Source organism: Sturnira hondurensis, unplaced genomic scaffold, assembly GCF_014824575.4.
Source record: "Sturnira hondurensis isolate 20B ecotype Veracruz unplaced genomic scaffold, ASM1482457v3 Scaffold0002840, whole genome shotgun sequence".
Taxonomy (NCBI): Eukaryota; Metazoa; Chordata; class Mammalia; order Chiroptera; family Phyllostomidae; genus Sturnira; species Sturnira hondurensis.
The window spans coordinates 4490792-4515320 of NW_028075471.1; the positions used below are offsets into that span (position 1 = coordinate 4490792).

At 37.0% G+C, this 24529-nt stretch overlaps 1 protein-coding gene across 36 annotated transcripts in view; it reads left to right on the top strand.

The window, feature by feature from the left end:
* Window positions 1-24529, top strand: part of SLMAP (sarcolemma associated protein) — a 163689-nt gene that overhangs the window by 110794 nt on the left and 28366 nt on the right. For 31 of the 36 annotated variants that reach the window (XM_037040736.1, XM_037040734.1, XM_037040752.1 and 28 more), the window contains 3 exons: window positions 16593-16652; window positions 23047-23127; window positions 23407-23466. In XM_037040736.1, the coding sequence (XP_036896631.1) occupies window positions 16593-16652; window positions 23047-23127; window positions 23407-23466 (201 nt within the window). The remainder of the gene's footprint in view (window positions 1-16592; window positions 16653-23046; window positions 23128-23406; window positions 23467-24529) is intronic. The other 5 variants (XM_037040755.1, XM_037040766.1, XM_037040769.1 and 2 more) reach the window with 2 other exon arrangements.

Consider the following 24529-nt stretch of genomic DNA (forward strand, 5'->3'; position numbering starts at 1 on the left):
ACAAGACCAAAAAAAAATGGCTGGAAAGGAAGAACAGATCAAAGCTACAGAAATAATATAATTAGGCGACCAAGAGATAGCTAACCTATCAGATGCATAGTTCAAAGCACCGGTGATCAGGATGCTCACAGAATTCGTTGAATTTGGTCACAAATTAGATGAAAAAATGAAGGCTACGCTAAGTGAAATGAAAGAAAACGCACAGGGAACCAATAGTGATGGGAAGGAAACTGGGACTCAAATCAATCGAGTGGAACAGAAGGAATAAAGAAACAACCAAACAGAAAAGAGTGAAAAGGCAAGAATAAAAAAAATGAGGAGAGGCTTAGGAACCTCCAGAACATCTTTAAACATTCCAACATCCAAATCATAGGGGTACCAGAAGGGGAAGAGGGAGAGCAACAACTGGAAAACTTATTTGAACAAATAATGAAGGAGAACTTCCCCAATCTGGCAAAGGAAATAGACTTCCAAGAAATCTAGGAAGCTCAGAGAGTCCCAAAGAAGGTGGACCCAAGAAGGAACACACCAAGGCACATCATAATGACATTAGCCAAGATAAAAATGAAGGAGCAGCAAATCCTAGAAGCAGCAGGAGATAAGGAGACAGTTACCTATAAAGAAGTTCCCATCAAACTGTCAGCTGATTTCTCAGAAGAGACCTTACGGGCAAGAAGGGGCTGGAAAGAAATATTCCAAGTCATGAAAGGCAAGGACCTACATCCAAGATTGCTCTATTCAGCAAAGCTTTCATTTAGAATGGAAGGGCAGATAAAGTGCTTCTCAGATAAGGTCAAATTCAAGGAGTTCATCATCACCAAGCCCTTATTATATGAAATGTTAAAGGGACTTATCTAAGAAAAAGAAGACAAAAATAATAGGAACAGTGAAAGGACAGCAAACTCACAGTTATTAACAACCACACCTAAAACAAAAGCAAACTAAGGATAGCTAGATCAGGAGCGGAACCATAGCAATGGAGATCACATGGAAGGTTAGCAACAGGGGAGTGGGAGGAGGAAAGGGGAGGGAGAAGGTACAGGGAATAAGTAGCATAGACGGTAGGTAGAAAATAGGCAGGGGGAGGGCAAGAATAGTATGGGAAGTGTAGAAGCCAAAGAACTTATATGTATGACACATGGACATGAACTAAAGGGGGGTAATATGGGTGGAAGAGGGTATGCATGGTGGAGGGGAATAAAGGGAGGGACATGGGACAACTATAATAGTATAATCAATAAAATATATTTTTTAAAAGTCAGGTTTTGAGGCTTTATTTTCCTGCACTAGAACCCTGGGTTGTGTGGTCTGTCTCACTCCCCAGTTGTTCCATCAGGTGTATGCAAATGTGGGACTGCCCTTTCCACCACCTCACCCACCCCAGTCCTCCAGCCATTGCCTTGCTGAGAGTCCTGTCCACCCTGGCTGCTCATCTCCACCCCTCCTACCGGTCTGGATGAATGTTTCTTCTTTAATTCTTTGGTTGTCAGACTTCCATACAGTTCGATTTTCTGGCATTTCTGGTTATTTTTTGTTTTTAAAGTTGTCCTTTTTTTGGTTGTGCAAGGAGGCAAAGTACAACTATCTATGCCTCCATCTTAGCTAGAAGTTGTCTTTGAATTCTTAATCTGTGCTTATTAGGAGACTTAACATTTTCTTAATTATTATTATCATTTCTAGTTCTCTTAATATTTCATGTTCTAATTGTTTTTTCCTGATTTAAAAAAAATTCTCTTCGTGCCTCCCACCCCATTTTGAAATCACAGCCACTATCTGTGTATGCTTCTTTCATTCCCTCCTCCCTTCCGTTACGGCTTTGCTCTCACATAGAAATTGCCTCATTTGGAGTAATGAATGCATTGAACCAGTTTTGCTCTTGTGATTGTTTACTTTTCATCACTCTGTGAGATGATACTCTTTCAACTGTCTTTGGATTATTCTGATTACATATTCTACTTGAATCAGATTTTAAATTTATTTTTAAATGTTTATTTTCCTAAGCCAAAATAGTTTATTTATGACAAAGAATAGAGACTACTTGGTGTGGTACCCTCCCTGCTCAGAGTAGTTTATATCCTCATTATAAGAAAACTCCGAAGTTTAAACTAGATGTTACTAATTTTTGGTTTCTTTGTTCTTAGAGTAGTTGTCCAATCTAGTATATATTGGAAGGCCATTGTTTTTTGTTTATTTGTACCAATCATTTCCCTGATGAGCTAGCTTTCCAACATTTCTACCAGATTTTCTACCAATATAACTACACAGAAGATAGTCTTAAAATTCATGATAATTGTGTTTTGGTATATAGACTGTAAAAAAAAGGTCTGTTTCTGTATTCTTAAAATTGGCCCATTTCATTTAGTTTTCAATTAATCCTTGAACTCCATTTTTTTCTCATTTATTCTTTTTTATTCTTAGGTTTTAAGACAAATAGCTTCTGGAATTATTTTTATAAAAATGGAGGGTATCTCCCTGGCCAGTATAGCTTGGTTAGAGTGTCATCTTGTAACCGGAAGTTTACAAGTTCAATTCCTGATCAGGGCACTTACCTAGGTTCAATCCCTGGTGTGGGCACATATAGGAGACAACCAACTGATGTTTCTCTCTTACATATATGTTTCTCTATCTCCCTTCTTCTCTCTCTAAAAGCAATGAAAAAAATATCCTCAGGTTGAGATATAAGTAAATAAATAACTTTTTAAAAATGCAGGCTATCTTCTGTAGCAAGAATTGCTTTAGTTTTATTTTGCTGCAGAAATAAATAACCTCGTAAAAATCGTTATTATTAAAATTAGCAAACTCACAGGACCTCCCCTACAAGGTTCTAAAGCTCTGTTTCTACTTTGTGGACTGCCACTCTCTAAAGGGAAGTAAATTGTTGGTTTGATGTTGCTGCTGACTTTTTTATATTTACTTTGACTATACCTTAATGTTAGTTCTAATGTCAGTTTCTTTGTTGTATTTCTCTTTGATAACATTTTAGGTGACTTCAGCTCATTTTCATTTGTGATGTTTAGAATAGGATCATAGGGATTTTGGTGGGAATTCTGATTTACTCCCTCACTGGTAGTATGACTCTGGACAATATGACCTCTTTAAATCTCAATTTCCTCATTTATATAATAGCATGGGAGTACCTACTTCATAAGATTAATATGAGAATTAAATGAGATAATATTTACTAAACACTCTAATTCCTGGCACACATGTTAACTGGTAGTTAGAAAAGTTACTCGTGGGGATTGGGAGCAGTGAAAAGTATTTTAGTGGGAACTTTCTTTAAGTAACTTGTTTTCCTCCTTTTTATTCCCAGTCACATGATAGTGAATGCTAATTAATCTAACTTTATTTTCCTGTTAAATGATATGTTTCTGACAATCTATTTAACTTTTTAACCAGTATGCATGCTATTAAATGTTTGATCTGAAGCACATTAGTTTGATGCTCTACTCATGACATTATTTTTTGGATAAAACCTAACTTTCAGATTTAGAAATATTTTCCAGGTTGGCAGTTGTAATAGCAGATTATGTACTTCTTTTACATTCATGTATTCTGCGCTCTGTCAGTATACAATCCCCTAGGCAACTGACATCAGTATCTGAGAGTCAGTTTTATTTATTTTCTTTCTAGTTGTAGCTGTCACGTGGGTCTTTAACTTTAAGAACTTAATCCAATCTAGGCTCACCAGTGCTCCATTAGAGCTTTTAAATACATTGTTTACACTGTTTCTAATTATTATTTTGTGTGCATAGTAGTATAGTTAGTGCACAATTTATTTTTATCAACCTGGAAATAAATTTGGTTCTGTTCTATTCAGACTTTGATAAGAATTAATAGATTTTACAATTCTGTCATGTTTTCTGACTAAACTAAGTGCTTAGGTGATAGTTCTCAAATATTGTAGGTTCCCTATAGAAATGCCTACACATATGTATTGGGTACAAACTTAAGAATTTTCACAGCCTCATTTTTCACAGTAATTCACAACAATCCAAAACACCTTCAGTAGTCAAATGGATAAATATGTTGAGGTATATTGGATGAAAGAAGCCTGATATAACAGAATATATACTGTAGTATTCCATTTACATAAAGTTTAAAACCACTAAAATTGTATTATTTAGTCATGCATATTTAGGTAGTGTGACCATAAAGAAAGGTAAGAAGTAAAATGCTGTAAAACTTAGGATTGGAAAGGGGGATGTGGAAGGCTTTGGCAGCAAGGGGGTGGGTAGTTAGGTTCTGTTTCTTGATTTGGGATATAATCATACAGACATTTGCTTAAAAGAGTTTATTAACCTGTACTTTTGTATATTATACCTCTTTTTGTGTGTTGTTGTTTACAGTGTATTTTTAAAAGAGGAGAAAATGAATAATTATCTTTTAGAGTATCCCTCAAAATTAGTTTTCAAAAAGAAAGAAAAATCTTGTATTTTATCTTCCACTTGTGCCAAGGTAAATAGCTCTTTCAGGGCCTCTAGTGATTAGGTCTCAGACTTTTATTACTCCTAAAGAATTAAGGTTTCCACCCCAAGCTTGTGAACTAGTGATTAGAAACTTTTTAAAAACAGTATTTTTTCTTCTTTAATCATGGGCCACTAATATTTCACCAGATATGATAATAAATATAATCTTAAATAATTTCAATAGTGTCCTTACCAGTGTGGCTCAATACATTGGGCATCATCCCACAAAACAAAGTGTTGCTGGTTCAATTCCTGTCCAGAGCACGTGCCTAAGTTGTGGGTTTGGTCCCTAGTTGGGGCATGCATGAGAGACAACTGATCAATATTTCTATCTCACATCAATGTTTCTCTCCCTCTCTTTCTCCTTCCCATCCCCTTCTCTAAACATAAGTAAATAAAATATTTAGAAAATAATAATTTCAATAGTGATAGAAGCAGCAGGTAATTATTATTCAGTACCTATATGCTGGTACTATTCAAAACTTTTTATATGTATTTGACCCTTAGTTTTAGAATGAGGAAAACATTCAAATAATTTTTCCAACTTTGGTTGCTTTAAAAATAGATACTCAGTTCATTCATTCATTCACCAAATATTTAGTAAGTATCTACTGTGTGTATACCAGGCATTATTTTAAATGTAGGTATAGACATGAACTAGAAAAAGAAAACTTTCCTTCTATGGAGTTTACACTTCCTTGAAGAGACAAAAATTAATAAAATATGTTAGGTAACGGTGAGTTCACTGAAGAAAAATAAAAATGTAATGCAGTTGGGAATGACAAAGTATGTGGGGTTTGAACAGCGAGAGTACAAAATTGAGTGAGTTGTACGTGTATCTGGGGAAAGAGTCTGTGAGATAGAAACTGTTACCTAGTAGAATGGGACTCTGCCACCTGCCAACAAACACAGGCATAAACCAAAGATTGATGGGGAAGGGAAAAGGTCTTCTTTTTTTATTATTTATTTTTATTATTTTGTGTTCAAGTACAGTTGTCTGCACTTAACCCTCACCAGTCCCCCCTAAGGAAAAAGGTCTTTATTGAAATGTTGCCCAAGTTGGTAGAGTAGAGGACACTCTGACTCCAGGCTAATCTCTTGCACAAAGCATAAAACTCAGAACCAAAGACAGTGTCCAGAAACCCCACTCCATCTTTATCTGTCCTTCTGGAGGCCAAGGCTGCTACTCGGGTGGCTCTCTGGCTTCAGATTCCCTTCCTGGAGTACATGTTTGTGGGGCCAGGGTCATCATTGCCATGCCGCAGCTTCCCATTTTGGGCCCTGGGGTCACTGCAGACCACACTGCCAGTTGTACAGGGTCTAGTCTGTGGGGCCAGCCTGAGGCTGCTTGCACCCCTCAGGCTGGCAAGCACTCTGGCCTGCGCATCCATGTGCTGATTTCAGAGTCAGAGAAGGGCATAGTCTGGGACTATCTGTTCAGCACAGTCGTAGCATTTCACAGGCCGCCACCAAGGCGCATGTACCTGGGTCGTGGCCTAGGGTTCAGGACTCAACTTTGGTATGAGCCAACCCTTTAACCGGGTGAGTAAGGGGAAGCTAAAGGGGCTCAGTCTCTACCCTCCCTTCATTAAAAATTTGGGTACTAAAGTTCCATGTAGCTGCAGAAGCAACCAACTTCCCATCCAATTCAGGCCAGGCTGGTGGGTCTGCACCTCCGCCTAACCTCTGAAGAGTGCTTTCTGTTTCTTTCATCACACTCATCAGCCTGCACAGTGTCTCAGCACAGGCCATATGTTGGGCACTAGCTCAGTTACCATGGCAATGCAATGCTGGCATGCTAGTTCTGTTTACCCTTTATCCAGGCAGGTATGGAAATCTATTATGTGCCTCCTCTGGGGAGCACAGGCTCTCATAGGCTGTCTCCAGGGTCCCTCCCTACTCAACAGCAGTCTTGCTAGATTCTTCTGAATCGAAACCATGTGAAAAGCCAAGGTGGATCTGAAATTTGAGTTTTATAACAATAAAAATGCTTTAAAAAGAAATAAAGGGCCAGACAATAAATATTTTAGGCTTTGCAGGCTATAAAGTCTCTGTTGGGACTGCTAAACTCTGCCATTGTCGTGGAAGGCAACCATGGTCAATCTGTAAATCAGTGGACCTGCCTGTGTTCCTATAAAACTATGTGCTAAACAGGCTGGATTTAGCTCTAAGGGATTGTAGTTGACTGACCTCTGAGCTAAATTATATAGGCCTTGTAGGTCATGGTAGGGACTTCAGACTTTATTCTAGAGGTGAGAAGGTTTAAAACAATAAATTACGCCAGATGTGATATGTGTTTATAATTTTTCAAACAAGATGGTACTTAGATCTTCAACACATTAGAAGAAAATTTAGAATGACTTCCAAAGTTCATGTTTATACTATTTCATTACTTGCTATTTTCACATAAAAAGCATTTGCAGAACTTGTATTTTGTGTTAGAATTTTATTAGTAATTAAATTATTAATACCTCCCTGCTTTCTCTAGATTCTAAATTTCTAGATTTATCACATTGCTCCTTATCATCTATGAGGAATACCTAGTACTCTACCTAGCATAGTAAATATTTGAAGAAGTTTTAAAAATTCAGAGTATGTTGGAAAGGGTAGACATAAATAATTGGCAATAGCATAATGGAGATGTGAATGGACAGTTATAGAAAGAGAAGGAGAGAGAGATATCAAATCCATCTAGAGGAGAAAGGAAGAAAGGTAAATTCCATTTTAGACATGGTAAAATTAAGTTCCTGTGAGATTTCTTGGTGAAAATGGGAAGTAGTTAGACAATAGGGTTCTGAGACATAAGAGAGAGGGTTAGACTAGTCATCAACATTTAGAAAATATAAGAGTAGCAGGTAGTTAATGTCATTTTAAAATAATTTTTGTTGTTGACAGAGACGAAGACTAACACACTTTTAGATCACAGTCAGAAGAAAGGAAAACCAATGAAAGGCTGAGATGGAAGGAATGAGAAAGCACATAAAAGAAATAGCAACAGTGGTATCCAAGAGGTCAAAGGAAAAGAATTTTAAAAAGAAAGCAGTACATTTTTTATTAAATATGGACCCATTCATGGTAAAAATTTATAGAAGACGTAAGATCACAAAGACAAAGAAAATGGGAATAGAGACTACAACAAATAATAGATGTTGATAAAGTTTTGGAATACATAAAATAGATAACTTAGTGGTAAGAGTTTTGGATTCAAAGGAAGAGAGTTTTAAAAGGGAGGCAGTTCATTTTTTATTAAATATAGACCCATTCGTAGTAAAAGATTAGAAAAGACATAAGATTGCAAAGACAAGTTCCTGCCAAGATGGAGGCATAGGTAAATAGGCTTCACCTCCTCACACAACCAAAAGAAGGAAACAACAAATTTAAAACAATAAAAACCAGAACTGCCAGAAAATTGAACTGTGTGGAAGTCCAACAACCAAGAAGCTAAAGAAGAAACATCCAGACTGGTAGGAGGAGCAGAGACAGACAGCTGGGACAGAAAGGATGAGTGGCGGGGTGACAGCTGGTGGACCAAGGAGTCCCACATTCGCATGCAGATAAACCAGGAGGAACAACTGGGGAGTGAGACCAGCCATGCAACCCAGGGTTCAAATATGGGCAAGATAAGGCCTTAGAACCTGTGGCTGTAAAAACCTTTGGGGGTTGTGGCAGCGGAAGAAACTGCCAGTCTCTTGAAAGCAGGATGAGAGCCAAGCAACTGGCATTGTTCCATCCCCCCCACATACATTGCCACAACACAGCAATGTGAGTTGCCCACCATGGCAAGTACCTAAGGCTCCTCCCCTTACAATGTAACAGGTGCACAAAAGCAAAGAAATATGGCCCAGATGAAAGAACAGTTCAAAATTCCAGAAAAAGAACTAAGCAATGAGGAGATAGCCAACTTATCACATGCAGAGTTCAAAACACTGATAATCAGGATGCTCACAGAAATGGTTCAGGATGGTTGCAAAATGGAGGAAAAAATGAAGGTTATGCAAAGTTGAAATAAAGAGAAATGTACAGATAACCAACAGTGAAGGGAAGGAAACCAGGACTCAAATCAATGATTTGGAACAAAAGGAAGAAATAAACATCCAACTGGAACAGAATGAAGAAACAAGAATTCAAAAAAGTGAGGAGAGGCTTAAGAATCTTCAGGACAACTTTAAATGTCCCAACATGCGAATCATGGAGGGTGGGGCAGAAGGAGAAGAACAATAGCAACACATTGAAAACTTATCTGAAAAAATAATGAAGGAAAACGTCCCCAAACTGGCAAAGGAAATACACTTCCAGGAAGTTCAGAGAGTCCCAAAGAAGTTGTACATAAGGAAGCACACAAGGCACCTCATAATTACGTTATCCATGATTAACAATAAAGAGAGAGTCTTAAAAGCAGCAAGAGAAAAGGAGACAGTTACTACAAAAGAATTCCCATAAAACTATCACCTGATTTCCTAAAAGAAACCTTGCAGACAAGAAAGGGCTGGAAAGAAATATTCAAAGTCACAAAAGGCAAGAACCTGCATCCAAGATCACTCTACCCAGCAAAGCTTTCATTTAGAATGAAAGGGCAGATAAAGTGCTTCTCAGATAAGGTCAAGTTCAAGTAGTTCATCATCACCAAGCCCTTCTTATATGAAATGTTAAAAGGACTTATCTAAGAGATAGAAGATCAAAACTGTGAACAGTAAAATGACAACAGACTTACAACTATCAACAACTTAACCTAAAAAAAAACAAAAACAACCAGAACAGGAACAGTCACAGAAATGGAGTTCACATGGAGGGTTATCAGCAGGATAGAGGGAATAGGGAAGGAAAAGGTACAGGAAATAAGAAGCATAATTGGCAGGTACAAAATAGGGGGGTGTTAAGAATAGTGTAAGAAATGTAGAAGCCAAGACTTACGGCCAAGATGGAGGTATAGGTGGAAACACTGTGCCTCCCCACACAACCAAGTTTAAAGACAACAAAGTTTTAGTAACAAAAACACAGCCAAAACACAGAAAATTGAACTGTATGGAAGTCCGACAACAATGAACCATTCAGCCAGACCAGTAAGAGGAGTGGAGTCAGCAGCGGAGCTGGGTCCTGCAGGAAAAAGCGGCCAGACCAACCCAGGAGCACAGGCGGCAGTTGGCAGATCCCAGGTGTGGGGTGGCAACTGGCGGACCCAGTGAGGGCACAAGGCAGCTGGCTCACCACGGTCACACATTCGCACGCACAGTTAAACCAAGCAAAGGCACAAGCAGTGAGACAGACCACTCAGGCTAGGGCCCCAGTGACGGGAATTAGAGCCTGAAAGCACCAATTGGAAAGACTTTCAGGGTCAAGGTACCGGGAGACGCTCCCAGGCTCACAGAGAGTTTTTTGGATATACCCACAGGATCCTGGAGGGTGCATAGGCCCACACACCCGGGAGGCGAGACCAGGGGGGCCAGGTTTGCTTGCAGGAAGCAGCAGAGGGGACCGAAATCTGAGAGAGCAGAACACCATTGCCCCTCTATGACCCCGCCCCCACATATAACATCACAACCCAGACACTGGGTTGCCCCGCCCTGGTGAACACCAAGGCTCCACCTCTCATACATAATAGGCATGAACAGACCAAAACATTATGGCTCAAGAACACCTTAAAGCCCCAGAGCCAATAATTACAAGCGACCAAGAGATAGCCAACCTATCAGATGCACAGTTCAAAACACTTGTCATCTGGATGCTCACAGAACTGGTTGATTTTGGTCACAAATTAGAGGAACAAATGAAAGCTAAACTAATTGAAATAAAGGAAAATGCACAGAAAACCAATAGTGATGGAAAGGAAACTGGGACTCAAATCAATCGAGTAGACCAGAAGGAAGAAAAAAATGACCAAATAGAAAAGAATGAAGAAACAAGAATTTTAAAAAGTGAGGAGAGGCTTAGGAACCTTCAGGACATCTTTAAACATTCCAACATCTGAATTATAGGGGTACCAGAAGGGGAACAGGAAGAACAAGTAGAAAACTTATTTGAATAAATAATAAAGCAGAACTTCCCTGATCTGGCAAAGGTAATAGACTCCCAGGAAACCCAGGAAGCTCAGAGAGTCCCAAAGAAGTTGGACCCAAGAAGGAGCACACTAAGGCACATCATAATTACATTAGCCAAAATTAAAATGAAAGGGAGAATCCTAGAAGCAGCAAGAGATAAGGAGATAGTAACCTACAAAGGAGTTCCCATCAGACTGTCAGAGGATTTCTCAAAAGAGACCTTACAGGCAAGAAGGGGCTGGAAAGAAGTATTCCAAGACCTACATCCAAGATTGCTTCATCCAGCAAAGCTTTCATTTAGAATGGAAGGGCAGATAAAGTGCTTCTCAGATAAAGTCAAGTTGAAGGAGTTCATCATCATCAAGCCATTATTATGTGAAATATTGAAAGTTCTTATCTAAGAAAAAGAAGACAAGAATAATAGGAACAGTGAAAGGACAGCAAACTCACAGTTATTAACAACCACACCTAAAACAAAAGCAAACTAAGGATAGCTAGATCAGGAGCGGAACCATAGCAATGGAGATCACATGGAGGGTTAGCAACGGGGGAGTGGGAGGAGGAGATATGGGGAGAAGGTACAAAGAATAAGTAGCATAGATGGTAGGTAGAAAATAGGGGGAGGGCAAGAATAGTATGTAAAATATAGAATCTAAAGAACTTGTAACACATGGACATAAAGGAAAGGGGGGATGATGGGGGAGAAGTATGCAGGGTGGAGGGGAATGAAGGGGGGAATAGGACAGCTGTAATGGCATAATCAATAAAAAATATTTTTTTAAAAAAATGTAGAAGCCAAAGAACTTATACATATGACCCATGGACATGAACTGGGGTAGGGGAGTAGGGAGAGTGGATGCTGGAGACAGTAGGGATACCAGGCAGAGAGGGATAAAGGGGAGAAAAATGAATGGGACAACCATAATAACATAATCAATAAAATATACTTCAAAAAATATTGCAAACAGGCCCTGGCTGGTGTGGCTCAGTGGATTGAGCACCAGCCTGAGAACCAAAGGGTTGCTGGTTCAATTCCCAGTCAAGATACATGCCTGGGTCGCAAGCCAGGTCCCCAGTAGTGGATGCGTGAGAGGCAACCACTCACTGATGTTTCTCTCCCTCTCTTTCTCCCACCCTTCCCCTCTATCTCAAAATATGTAAATAAAATTTTTTTAAGAAATGCATTGCAAAGAAAAAAGGGAAAGTTAGAGACTGTAATAAAAAAATGTCAACAAAGTTTTGGAATATGTAAAACAGATAATTGAGTGGTAAGAGATTTGGGTTTTTATTTTTTCTTTTTAAGGGCTTGTAAGTGGGGAGGGGTTAATAAACCCTCCCCCCCAAAAAAGTTAAAACTGTGGCTCAGGTATCAGAGTCACTTCGTACCTGTTCTATAGGGCATGATTGCAAGGTGATACATATTTCCATCCTCAGTCCATGCTGACGGACAAGTGTCTTTTTCCTTCCACCTATAGACTGAAGGTTATCTTTCTGGAGGCTGAAATGGAGTCTGTAGTCATGGCTGAGGGTGGTGTGTGAGCATCTTACTGAAAAGAAAAAAGTGAAAAAATTAAGTGAAAGCTTGTATATGGAATCAGAGTGCTAGTCATCAGGTTTACACTTCCCAGATGGGCGGTTGGGGGAGTCTAGTCTATATACATGATGAGACCAAGAGAAAACACTTGATACTGACCGTTGATAGTCCCCTTAACATAATGCCACTGTGCGGCCCAGCAGGTAACAAGCCCTGCTCATACACAGAGAACTTTGTCAGCTTTTTGTTTCCTCACCGTAAATGAGGTGGCCCAGATCACTAGACTGTGAGGAAATTTTCTGCTGAGAAAGACAGAGATGAAAACAAATAAAAGCAAACAAATTATGACTAAGGAAGAAACACAAAAAATACAGGAAGCAGAATAAAACTTGAAATATGTTTAATTAATTCAGAANTAGTCTATATACATGATCAGACCAAGAGAAAACACTTGATACTGACCGTTGATAGTCCCCTTAACATAATGCTACTGTGCGGCCCAGCAGGTAACAAGCCCTGCTGATACACAGAGAACTTTGTCAGCTTTTTGTTTCCTCACCGTAAATGAGGTGGCCCAGATCACTAGACTGTGAGGAAATTTTCTGCTGAGAAAGACAGAGATGAAAACAAATAAAAGCAAACAAATTATGACTAAGGAAGAAACACAAAAAATACAGGAAGCAGAATAAAACTTGAAATATGTTTAATTAATTCAGAAAGAGAAAATAGTTCATGGATGAAACTAGAAAAAGATACTATTTTTAAAAAGGAACAGAGTACAAGTAGAATTCTCAAAAACTAAAAATATGATACCAGATATATGTTAAAATTAAAATCTCTAAAAAGGTTAAAAAAGAAAGTAGAAGAAATAATCCATAAAATATTTTAAAAGGACAAGGTTGTTTTGTTTGTTTTAAGAAAAAATGAGGGAACTTTTAAGAAAATTAGGGAATTAACCTGGGGATCTAACATCTGAGTCATATTTCCAGAATGTGGTGAAAGAGAGAGTAGGAGAAGGAAAAGAAAAGAATTTATTAATGAAGAAGAACTCAGAATTGAAGCTATGAGCTTCTAAACTGAAAGGATGCAGTGAATACTCAACACAATGTATTTTAGAAGATCACACACAAACCCAGAGAAAAAAATTTACATATGGCCTTATTCTACTTACGAAATATCGAGAACAGAAATTCATAGAGACAGAAAGCAGATGAATGATGCCTAGAGCTCTGGAGGGAAGATGGGAAGTAAATTCCTAATGAGTATGTGTTTTTTCCTTTTGGGGTGATAAAAATGTTTTGGAACTGGATGGAGGTGGTAGTTGTGTAAAATTGTGAGTGTACTAAATGCCACTGGATTATTCACTTTAAAAGATTATTATACATTATGTGAATTGTATCTCAGTTAAAAATATATATATGCTGAGCTTAATGAAATTTAAGAACACCAGGCATAAAAAGATTATGAAAACAGCCAAGAGAAGCAAAGGATTTCATACCTATTACTCAACATAAACTCAGCTATAATATAGCGATAAAGAAACCCTGAAATTGTAATGGCTTCATTGAATAAACATTTATTTTTCACTCATGTTACGTGTCTATGGTGAGGAAGAACACTTCTCTAAATTGTTACTCAGGGATCTAGGCTAATGCACGCTTTATCATTTTATGCTGTTGCCATTTCAACATGTAGTTTCTAGAGTGGGGAAAGAGAAAAGTATAGAAAATTCTGCTGTCAAATGCTTTGGCCTTGGCTAGAGCCAGTCATGTGGAACTTCCTCAGTGCTAGGGATTTAGAACATCAGTCCTCCCAGATGCCCAGAACAGGTAAAACAGGCATTGCTGAGCACACGAAGTCTCTACTGTGCATGCTGGTGGAACTCACCAGTACTAGATTCACCTAGTTTGGAACTAGAAGACAGTGGAACGGACCTTTCAAAATTCTCAAGTAAAATTATCTCCTGTAGAAATTTTGTATCTGGTCAAACCATCAGTCAATTGTATGGATAAAAAAATAACATTTTCAGAGGAACAAAATACAAAGCATTTACTTTCTACATACCCATTTCAGGAAATTATCCAAGGACATGTTAAACTAAAACAGGAATAAAGCAAGAAGAGGAAGATTTGTAATCTGGGAGCAGTGTATTTTGCATAGAATCCAACCCAGACTGGAGCAGGAAGATTAAAGGGCTGGAGGAACAAAGAAATATAATGTGATAGATGACCCAATATGTTTGACAATATTTGAAAGTTTTATGGTTCTGTAAGAACATGGGCTGTGTTTGTAAGTATGTAAAAAATTAGCAAAACAGCCCTGGCTGGTGGGCAATGGATTGAGCACTGGCCTGCAAACTAAAGGGTCACTGGTTCAATTCCCAGTCAGGGCACATGCCTGGGTTGCGGGCTGGGTCCCTGGTGGGGGGTGCACAAGAGGTAACTGCACATTGATGTTTCTCTCCCTCTCTTTCTCCCTCCTCTAAAAGTAAGTAAATAAAATCTTTTTTAAAATAAAAAAATAACAAAACAAAATAAGGAATTACAAGCTCCAAAAATACTAAATGGTTGTATAAGAGAAATATCATCATAGAATATTATATGACTGAGATGTAAATAATAGTCATAATACAAGGTGGTGCAAAGGTAGGTTTACAGTTGTTTGTGTGAAAAAATAATACAATAATTAATAACAATACAAAAATAAACTGTTTTGCGTGTTCACAAATATAAACCTACTTTTGTACCCCCTATATAAATACTGATTATAGATGAACAAAGTGCAAATCTTATGAGGATGATAGTAGGAAAGCTTAATCATCTGTAAGATATTGTCTATAAATAATGTCTAAAATGGAAAAATAGATCACAGTACAAGGACCCCCAAAAAACAGAATTTATTTATTAAAAAATTGTGTAGTCTCACGTGTTTAAATTTCACTCACCTTCAAAGTACCCTTCATTTAATGTAATAAACCTATCAAGAGGCCTTTTCCAGTGCTGAAAACAGGTTCACCTTTTTCATGTTGGCAAAATGTTTCCCTTCAAGGACTTTTTTCATCCAGGGGAACAAGAAAAAATGTCTCTCGGGGCAACATCAGGTGAATAGGGAGGGTGAGGCATGGGGGTCTTGCCATTTTAGGCCAAAACTGCTGAACACTCAACACACTGTAGGCAGGTGGGCTCACAAATCACCGATCATGAAATGGGCAAACGCATTGAAAGAATCTTCGAAAACAATTCACTGAAGTCAAACAGTCTCTCAACAACAATGCCAGCTGGTATACTGATATAGATGGTTTCCTAGAAGATAATTCCAGTTTTGGGGGGCCTCCCCTCATAAATTATTTGGAAATATAAATGTAAATGCCAAAACAAATGGCTAAAATTTAAAGGTTTTTGCTTCTAGGAAATGAATTTTAGGAATGAAGTGGAGTAGGACAGCTTACATTATACATCTTGTAGGACTAATGCCTTTTAAAATTATCTAAATCTATTACTTTGACTTTTTTTTTAAGGCATCTGAGGCAAACAGTGCCACATACTACAAAGAGCCTATATAAAATAAAATTTGAAAAGAAGCCATGGGTTTTGTCAGATAGGAGATTATAGTGATCTTGAAGCAGTGTTGACTGTTGAATGGTAGGTGTAGACCAAGTTGCAGTGGGTTGAGGAGTGAAAGGATAGAGAAATTATATCACATAGTGCAGAAGTGTACATTGAAGTAGATCAACTGACATACAAGATTAAATAAGGGGATATGCAGAGCATGTATATTATCCTCTTCAGTGAAAAGAAGAATATGAAAATATGCTGACTGGTGTGGCTCTGTTGGGTGTCCGCAAACTGAAGTGGTTCGATTCTGGTTCGGGGCACGTCCTCAGGGCAGGGCATGCCAGAGACGACAGATTGCTGTTTCCCTCGCACATCACTGTTTCCCTTTTTTCCCCCTTCCTTGCCCTCTCTCTAAAAATAAATAAATGAAATCTTTTTTAAAAAAGAAAATATGACAAATAAATGGTAAAGAAGCTACATTATACATTTACAGAGAATCCCCCATAAAGCAAAACAAAAAAAATATTTCTTTAAATAATTACCTCTTCTAAAATGATTCATATAGCTGAATCATTTGTATAGGGATGCCTGTATATGTATTTCTGCTGAATTGTATCGATAAAGAAAAGTAAATTATTGATACACAGTAATTTGTATTCTTTATTTAAATAAAATATCTTCTTAGAACTTAATATTCTTGATTTAGAAAAGGTTGCTTTGTTCTGAGTGCTTTTGTGAAGTGTTAGACTGTAAAATAAGGTGAAAACTAATAAAAATAAAAGGTGGATGTTTCCCTACCCCAGATTTCTGCTTTAATCTGATCGCTCACTTATAGTTAGAGCTCTTTTAGTTCCCCTTCAGGGTCTAGTGTTTGTTCAAGCCTAGTCATGCGAGTAGGTTTATCATCTTTAAATTTGGTCATGGAATGTGTCACACTGCCCTGCTCAGGGAAATGCTACTCAGTTTGGACTTGCGTAGTAACATTTATTTTCTTTGGCAGAGAAGCTGATCGTCGAGGGGCATCTAACCAAAGTGGTAGAAGAAACAAAGCTCTCAAAAGGTTTGTTTTCTGTGGGGTTTTTCTCTGGGTCTGACAACTCTTGGATAATGAAGGTTAGTGTATATTTCCAAGGTCGTGCTGTTTTAACTAACAATCAGTTTCTTTCTTACAGCTCACAAAATGACAGTGCTGTAATAGTAGCATATAATAATACAAAATAGTTGAAGTTCTGTTTTAAGAAGGCTATCTTAATTGGAAAGTTTCTTTTTAAAGGGGTGTGTGTATATGTGTGTTTAAATGCTTAGAATAGGTTTCTTTAGGTATTAAAGATTTGTTACAATCTCTTTCACTTCCAGCGTTATTTTCAGCTTTTGTCTCAAATTTTTATTCAAACAGCGTGTAACTCTTGTTGAAAAAAAACCGGTCAAAAATGTCTGCAGTTCAATTTGGGGGGATATTGTAACTTTATCATTTCTTTTGATAATATTTTCTTCACTTTTGTCATCTCAGATTGATTTATACAAAAGTGAATATGTAGAATCTTCTTATATTTTAAAATGAACAGTCCTATTAATTTCCTGAAGTGGTTTATTTGTTAATTATCTTTTGTTACAATTGTCAGACTTAGAGAAGAAAAGTGGGTTTTAAAGCATCTTACTGTCAAGTCACTTTTGTGCATGGAAAATTGGGCAAATTTGATAGGACCTGCTTCTTCTTATTCTAGGGCTTTTGTCAGAACATGCCGGTGTAAAATCTACAGCTAGATTCTCAGTCATTTTGGTTAATTAAAACAATGAGTGATAAAAGCTTGGAATACTCAATTTCAGCATATTCTTTTTAATGAAAGTAATTATATCTGTTTGGCTTTTTTGAAATATTCAAAAGGATAGTGTCATTTCTGGTAGCTTCCATTCTGAATTTTGTACATGGCAGCTGCCATATTTGGGGAAAGAATGCGTAGAATATGCATCACTAATATTGTTCTGGCAAACAGGCATTGGGTTTCAGAACAGCAAACTATTTTTAGAACACAGGCAATTTATTTCATCGTATTAGAGTGAGATGAGAACAAACTTTAAAATAGCTTTTACTTCACCACCTAAATACCTGATTTAATAGCCAACACTTTGAAGTGTAAGTAGAGCCTTAGGGAAAAAAATCAGCATCTCTTTTATTAAAGTATCTTGATGCTTCTTTTTAATGCATTCTGAATTAGACATATTTGCCTGAAATCATGTGATGTCATTTTTTTAAAGTTTTGAGCAATCTTACTGATTTCCTTTTGCAACTGGGCTATAAAATATGTATTGAAGGTTTTAAAGACCATGCCAGCAATTCCACTTCTGGGTTTTAAGGAAGAAATTGAACAAATGATCAAGGTTATTTGTTTTAGTGTTGTTTTAAAAGCAAAAAGAGAAAAACATAAAGGTGTTTATTAAGTAAGTTACAGCAAGTCCATACAAGAAAATAAAATACACTTTTTAAGAATAATAATACAGATAGATACAAGTTGTTGGGTTTTTTTTTTATTGATTTGGAAGAGATAGAGACAGAGAGAGGGAGAGAAACATAGATTTGTTCTTCCACTTACCTGTTCATTCATTGGTTGATTCTTGTATGTGTCCTGACTGGGAACTGAACCTGTCACCTGGCTTATCAGGATGCCCCTCTAACCACCTGAGCTACCTGGCCAGACCCAGATACAAGTTTTATATACCAGAGATTTTTCTGTCAGCAGCCAACATTTTACTAGTACTTCTCACAGTTGTTATGCAGATGTAATACCTGTAACAAACCAGATGGCTGAAATGTTACATTTTAAATATTTTATATCTGGCTATAGCATATTTTCTTTTGGATCTGGCTCAATTGTCTTATTTTTATTTCACTGGCGATGTTGGGGGGGAATTTTCTTTTCTGCATTGAAAGTATTAGTTGCTAAAAATTACCAGTTATCAGCTGTACAATCTTAGTATTTTCTTCTTACACTGTAATCATAGATTGCATATGCTTTCTATATAAGCCTTTACTCAACTTGCAATTATTGAATGTTTACAATTGCTTTAGGGGTGCAAGTAATAAGAATATGAATAGGTAAGACAGCTGGATTCAACTTCAAGTTCTACCACTAGCTATATGCTATCAGGCAACTTACTTTAGCTCTTTAAACTTCAATTTCATTATTTGTAAAATGAGAGTAACAGTAGGTAACTTGTAGGGTTTTGTGGGAATTCAATGAAATAGTGCTTATAAAGCAGGAAACATCATTTTGGTGTCCACATAAGTGTTCATTCTCCTTTCCCTTCTTGACCTTTAACCTTGCTCTCTTTCCAAGTACTGGTTCTAGTGGTATACGAAGTAGTGTATGGTCCCATATGTTTGTTTTGCCCATCCATCATTATGTCTACTCAAAGATACAGTGAAAATAGTCACCTTGTTGTAGACCTCCCAGTTTGGGAATAGTTTTGGTATTGATATTGGTAGCTATTCTCCCATTTCCTTCTGTGTATTATTGGTATGTACCTTAATATGTAAATATTGCAGAGAAAATGAATGAGAAATTCTTTTTATACCAGAAAACTGGGTGCTGCTTCATAGCTGAAGAATAGAGGTTTTGAAAAGAAGTATGTATTTTATCAGTCATTTGTTGTGTCCTGTGCTTCGTTCTTAAATAGATCTGGTTTGCCTCCATATAGTAACAGTAGTATCAGGACATAAACATGATGGACCATGAGTTCACTAGCCAAAACCTTGCTTTTTTACTTACAGCAGATTTGTACCTTCGATCATCCTTTTTCTTGTTTTGAAGCACCTACTGTAGACTGTTCACTGTTCTATGCAATGGAGGGGGTAGGGTGTTGTGGTTATGTAGCAGTTAACAAAACAGACAAAGATCCCTGCCTTTGTGGAGCTTAGATTCTAGTCCAACTTTTAAGGCAATTTTACCTTCCTGGGTAACACTCTGCATATAAAATAAAAGTTCCTTCTAATCCAGAGAAATACTTTTGAAAATATATCCCCCTTGGTTTTACCTAATTATCTTGATCAAAAAATTGCCAAAAATATAAAAATCAGAAGAAAGTCATTTTTCTCTTTTCCTTTCTATTCTCCCAGAGTGATTCCTTTTCTATCTATATATATAGATTAGATGTATTAGTCTTATTGGAGATTATAATTTTGTGTTCAAAACTAAGGCATTCAGAAATGTCTGATTATAGCACTCTGTGAATGCACAGAACAGATGGGGTGCTCTTGGGCTTCCATGGTCAGTGACTTTACTTCTAATCTAAGTTCCTTGTCTCTTAGCATTTGACCTTTGACAAGAAATGGCAGTGAGAAAAGTAGCAAAGGTTTTTTGTAATCCATCATGCATTTCACAAGTTAAGCCAGAAATTCTAGGGGTGTTCTTATATGTAATAGCCATAACAAGTTATATTTTAATACTGTATGGATATTTTGACGGTAATGACTTTAAATAGGTTTCTGATTGCTTTCAAAATGGAAAATACATCTTGATTTAGTTGTTTATAAAACAGTATTTAGTATAATTTTTTAAACAATTTATGCTATGTAAAGTTAGAAAGTAAATGTCCACTGTGTCCCCATTTCTGGAAGTAACCATTGTTTTCTCTGTTTTAGATACTTCTACCCTTGCATAAATATATATAACAAAACTTCATAGCTAAATATATCGCTATTTTCAGTCTAAGCAGGTCATTTTATACATACTGTTGTTTAACAAACTTTATTTTTACTTAATAATACTCAATATATTTTAATTATTTTTAAATAGTTGTTCAAATACAGTTGTCTTCATTTTCCCACCACCACGTTCCCCCGCCCCACTCTCCATCCTTCCTCAGTTTGGCTTTGTCCATTATTATACATGTTCTTTGATGACCCTTTCCATTCTTTCCCCGTTATCTCCCCCACTCCTCCCCTCTGGTCACTGTCAGTTTGTTCTTTATTTCAGTGTCTCTGGTTACATTTTGCTTGCTTTTTTGTTTTGTTGATTAGGGCCACTGAAAGGTGAGATCATATGGTACTTGTCTTTCACCACCTGTCTTACTTCACTTAGCATAATGTTCTCCAGTTCCATCCATGCTGTCATGAAGGGTATAAGCTCCTTCTTTCTCTATGCTGTGTAGAATTCCATTGTGTAAATGTATGATAGTTTTTTGATCCACTTGTTTACTGATGGACACTTAAGTTGCTTTCAGCACTTGGCTATTATAAATTGTGCTGCTATGAACATTGGGGTGCATAAGTTCTGTTGAATTGGTGTTTCAGGATTCTTAGGGTATAATCCCAGCAGTGGAATTGCTTTGTCAAAAGGCAGTTCCATTTTAGTTTTCTGAGGAAATTCCATACTGTTTTCCACAGTGGCTGCACCGATCTGCATTCCCACCAACAGTGTACTAGGATTCCCTTTTCTCCATAACCTCACCAGCACTTGTTTATTGATTTATTAATAATGACCATTCTGACCAGTGTGAAGTGGTATCTCATTGTGGTTTTAATTTGCATCTCTCTGATGGCTAGTGATACTGAGCATTCTTTCATATGTCTCTAGGCCCTCTCTATGTCCTCCTTGGAGAAGTGTCTGTTCAGGTACTTTGTCCATTTTTTAATTGGGTTGTCTGTCTTCCTGGTGTGGAGCCAAATGAGTTCTTTATATATTTTGGAGATCAAACCCTTGTCTGAGATATCATTGGCAAATATATTTCCACGTACAGTTGGTTCCCTTTTCATTTTGCTGATGTTTTCTTTACCTGTGCAGAAGCTTTTTGTTTTGATGAAGTCCTGTTTCTTTATTCTTTCCTTTATGTCCCTTGCTCTAGGGGACATATCAGTGAAAGTATTGCTGCGTGGAATATTTGAGATTTTCCTGCCTATGTTCTCCTCTAGGACTTTTATGGTATCATGACTTTTATCCATCTTGAGTTTATTGTAGTGTATGGCATAAGTTGATGATCAAGTTTCATTTTTTGCATGTAGCTGTCCAGATCTCCTAATACCATTTTTTGAAGAGGCTATTTTTACTCCATTTTATGCTTCTGCCCCCTTTGTCAAATATTAATTGACCATAAAGACTTGGGTTTATTTCTGTACTCAGTATATTTTGAATATTTTCCATTTCATCATGAGTAATGCTTCTATGAACATGTTTATAGAGGTACTATATGTAGACTATTATCTCCTTTGAAAAAGTTCTAGAAGTGGATATGTGCATTTAAGTTTTGGTACATGTCACCACTAACATTACAGTCAAGTATATATTAACATTATAAAAATAATCATATGCTTAGTGAATTTTTAATTCACTAAGAAAATAAATATATATAAATACACACACACACGCAAACACAGAATGATATGATATAGAACATGATTAATTCCAAAAACATGACACAGAAGATGCAATAAAAGAAGCAGCATCTTCACCTCGCCAGCTGGAGATGTAAAGACTTCTTTAGAGGTGATGAAGACTTAAGCTATATCTTATAGAATAAACAAGCCAAGTAGAGTGGTCGTTAAGTTTAGGGAAATTCAACTTAAGCAAAGAATTGCAGGTTGTAATTAGCTGACATGCTCTGGCCCTGTAAAGATGCTGGTTTGACTGAAATAGAGCTTATGTGGGAATTAATGCAGGGACCAGATTATATCTAATTATCTGATGTAGTTATTACAGAAAAATAATCATCTATGGAAATGCTATCCAAATGCTATATTGTAGTATACACAGGTGTGCCATTTCAGATGAGAATCTAGGGCCTAATTAATTGCCATTCATCTTTAATTAATTGTTGGATTTACAGCTAGGATTTTTGAGAGCAGTTCGTTGAAAACTATACCTACAATGTCTTCATTGGATCAGGCAGCTCACTACTTGCAAATACAAAACTTTTTTAAAAGTTTTTTTTCCAGTGTGGTTTAGGTACAATTATATTTTCTTTATATATATAAAAGGCTATTTTATTGTTTTAAATGTTATTTTTATAACAAATAATTATGATTTTATTTATTTTGTTGTGAGTACAAGTATTGCTAAAACAACCTAAGTAGTGTTTTTATATAATAGAGCCATTTTGTTTCATATTCATACAATGTCCACATTGTCCAGGGAGTTTTGCTGTATTTGTTGCAGTTCTCTGAATACTTTTGCAAAGCTTGCTTCATTTTTGCTTCCAGTTGGCCAGTGGACAGCCTTGAACAAAAGCCTCAGCCCTCTGCACAGCAGACATGATCCACATTATAATTTAATATGAGCTACGTGTAATAACCAGCATTCCATTTTGGACTAGAGTGGTGAAGAAGTAAGAGATTCAGTGACCTCAGTTAATTTTAAAAGTATTTTGCATACAGTAGATTTAGAGCACGCATAGTCTGAAGCTTTTATTGATAGAAGCTATTTAATTATAATGAGATTCTACTTTTACTTTTTTCTTGGTAGAAAACCAGGCAAGAGCAAAGGATTCTGATTTATCAGATACTCTGAGTCCAAGCAAGGAAAAAAGTAGCGACGACACTACAGGTGAGCTTTAACCTAACTGATCTGCAGGTGTTATTGTTACCAAGCAGTTTAGACATGCAGGTTAATGTGGGTGGATTTCAAAGTGGTGTTTGAAGTAAAAGCAATGCTTCCATTTAGTCATTTTTTAAAAATCTTGGATATATTGATAAATCTATCCAAAAGCTGTATAAATTTCAGCTGTTCAAATACAATAGGAATATACATTTCATTTATTTATTTTGATAGTGTCAGCTTGCTAGAGTTCACTACTATTTGTAATTATCTCTTTTCCCCCTGTAGATGCCCAAATGGATGAGCAAGATCTAAATGAACCACTTGCTAAAGTGTCCCTATTGAAAGGTACTTTAACATGTTTTTAAGACATTTTAAACCAGGGCATCAGGTTTATTTACCCTTTGCTACAAAATCAGTTCCATGTATAATGTGAAGTTTTAAGTTTTAGTTAAAAAATTAAGATAGGTTCTGGAATGTAGCAGGAACAAAAATTTAAAATGTTGGTGTTGGTGCCAGTACTTCAAACAAAAATATTTAAATCGCAAAGTAATTTGTAACCAGTATAGGTTATGAAGGGCAAAACAGGAAGTGGTAGAATATGAAATGCAGCTATGGTTTTTATGCTGACTTTGATGTCTTTGATAGAAACTCATTATTATTTTTAACATAAATTAGAAAAAGGTGAAAACATTAACTTTCTTGAAAAAACTACCTGTTTCTTCTGTTATATATGATAGCAGTTAAAAATTTCTGGTCTTCTCTTCCCCAGTAAAGATACCGGGTTCTGTCCTGGCTGGTGTAGCTCAGTGGATTGAGCACTGGCCTGCAAACCAAAGGGTCACTGGTTCAATTCCCAGCCAGGGCACATGCCTGGGTTGCAGGCCAGGTCCCCAGTGGGGGCTGCATGGGCGACAACCACACAATGATGTTTCTCTCCCTCTCTTTCTCCTTCCCTTCCCTTCTCTCTAAAAATAAAAAAAAATAAAAAAAAAGATACCCGGTTCTGCCCTAGCTGGTGTGGCTCAGTGGATTGAGCACTGTCCTGCAAAGCAAAGGGTCACTGGTTCAATTCCCAGCCAGGGCACATGCCTTGGTTGTAGGCCAGGTCCCCAGTGGGGGCTGCATGGGTGACAACCACACATTGATGTTTCTCTCCCTCTGTCTCTTCCTTCCCTTCTCTCTAAAAATAAATAAAATTAAAAAAAAATACCAAGTTCTTAGAACAGTCTTCTAGAAATTTTGGTTGAGACTAAAACAAACAGTGCATATAATAAATTCTTTCACTGTCTCACTTCTGAAGAAGTACATTTATTTCTTTTTTAAAGGTATATTTTATTGATTATGCTGTTATGGTTGTCCAAAGTTTTCCCCCTTTGTCCCCTCTGTCCAGTACCTGCATTCCCTCCAG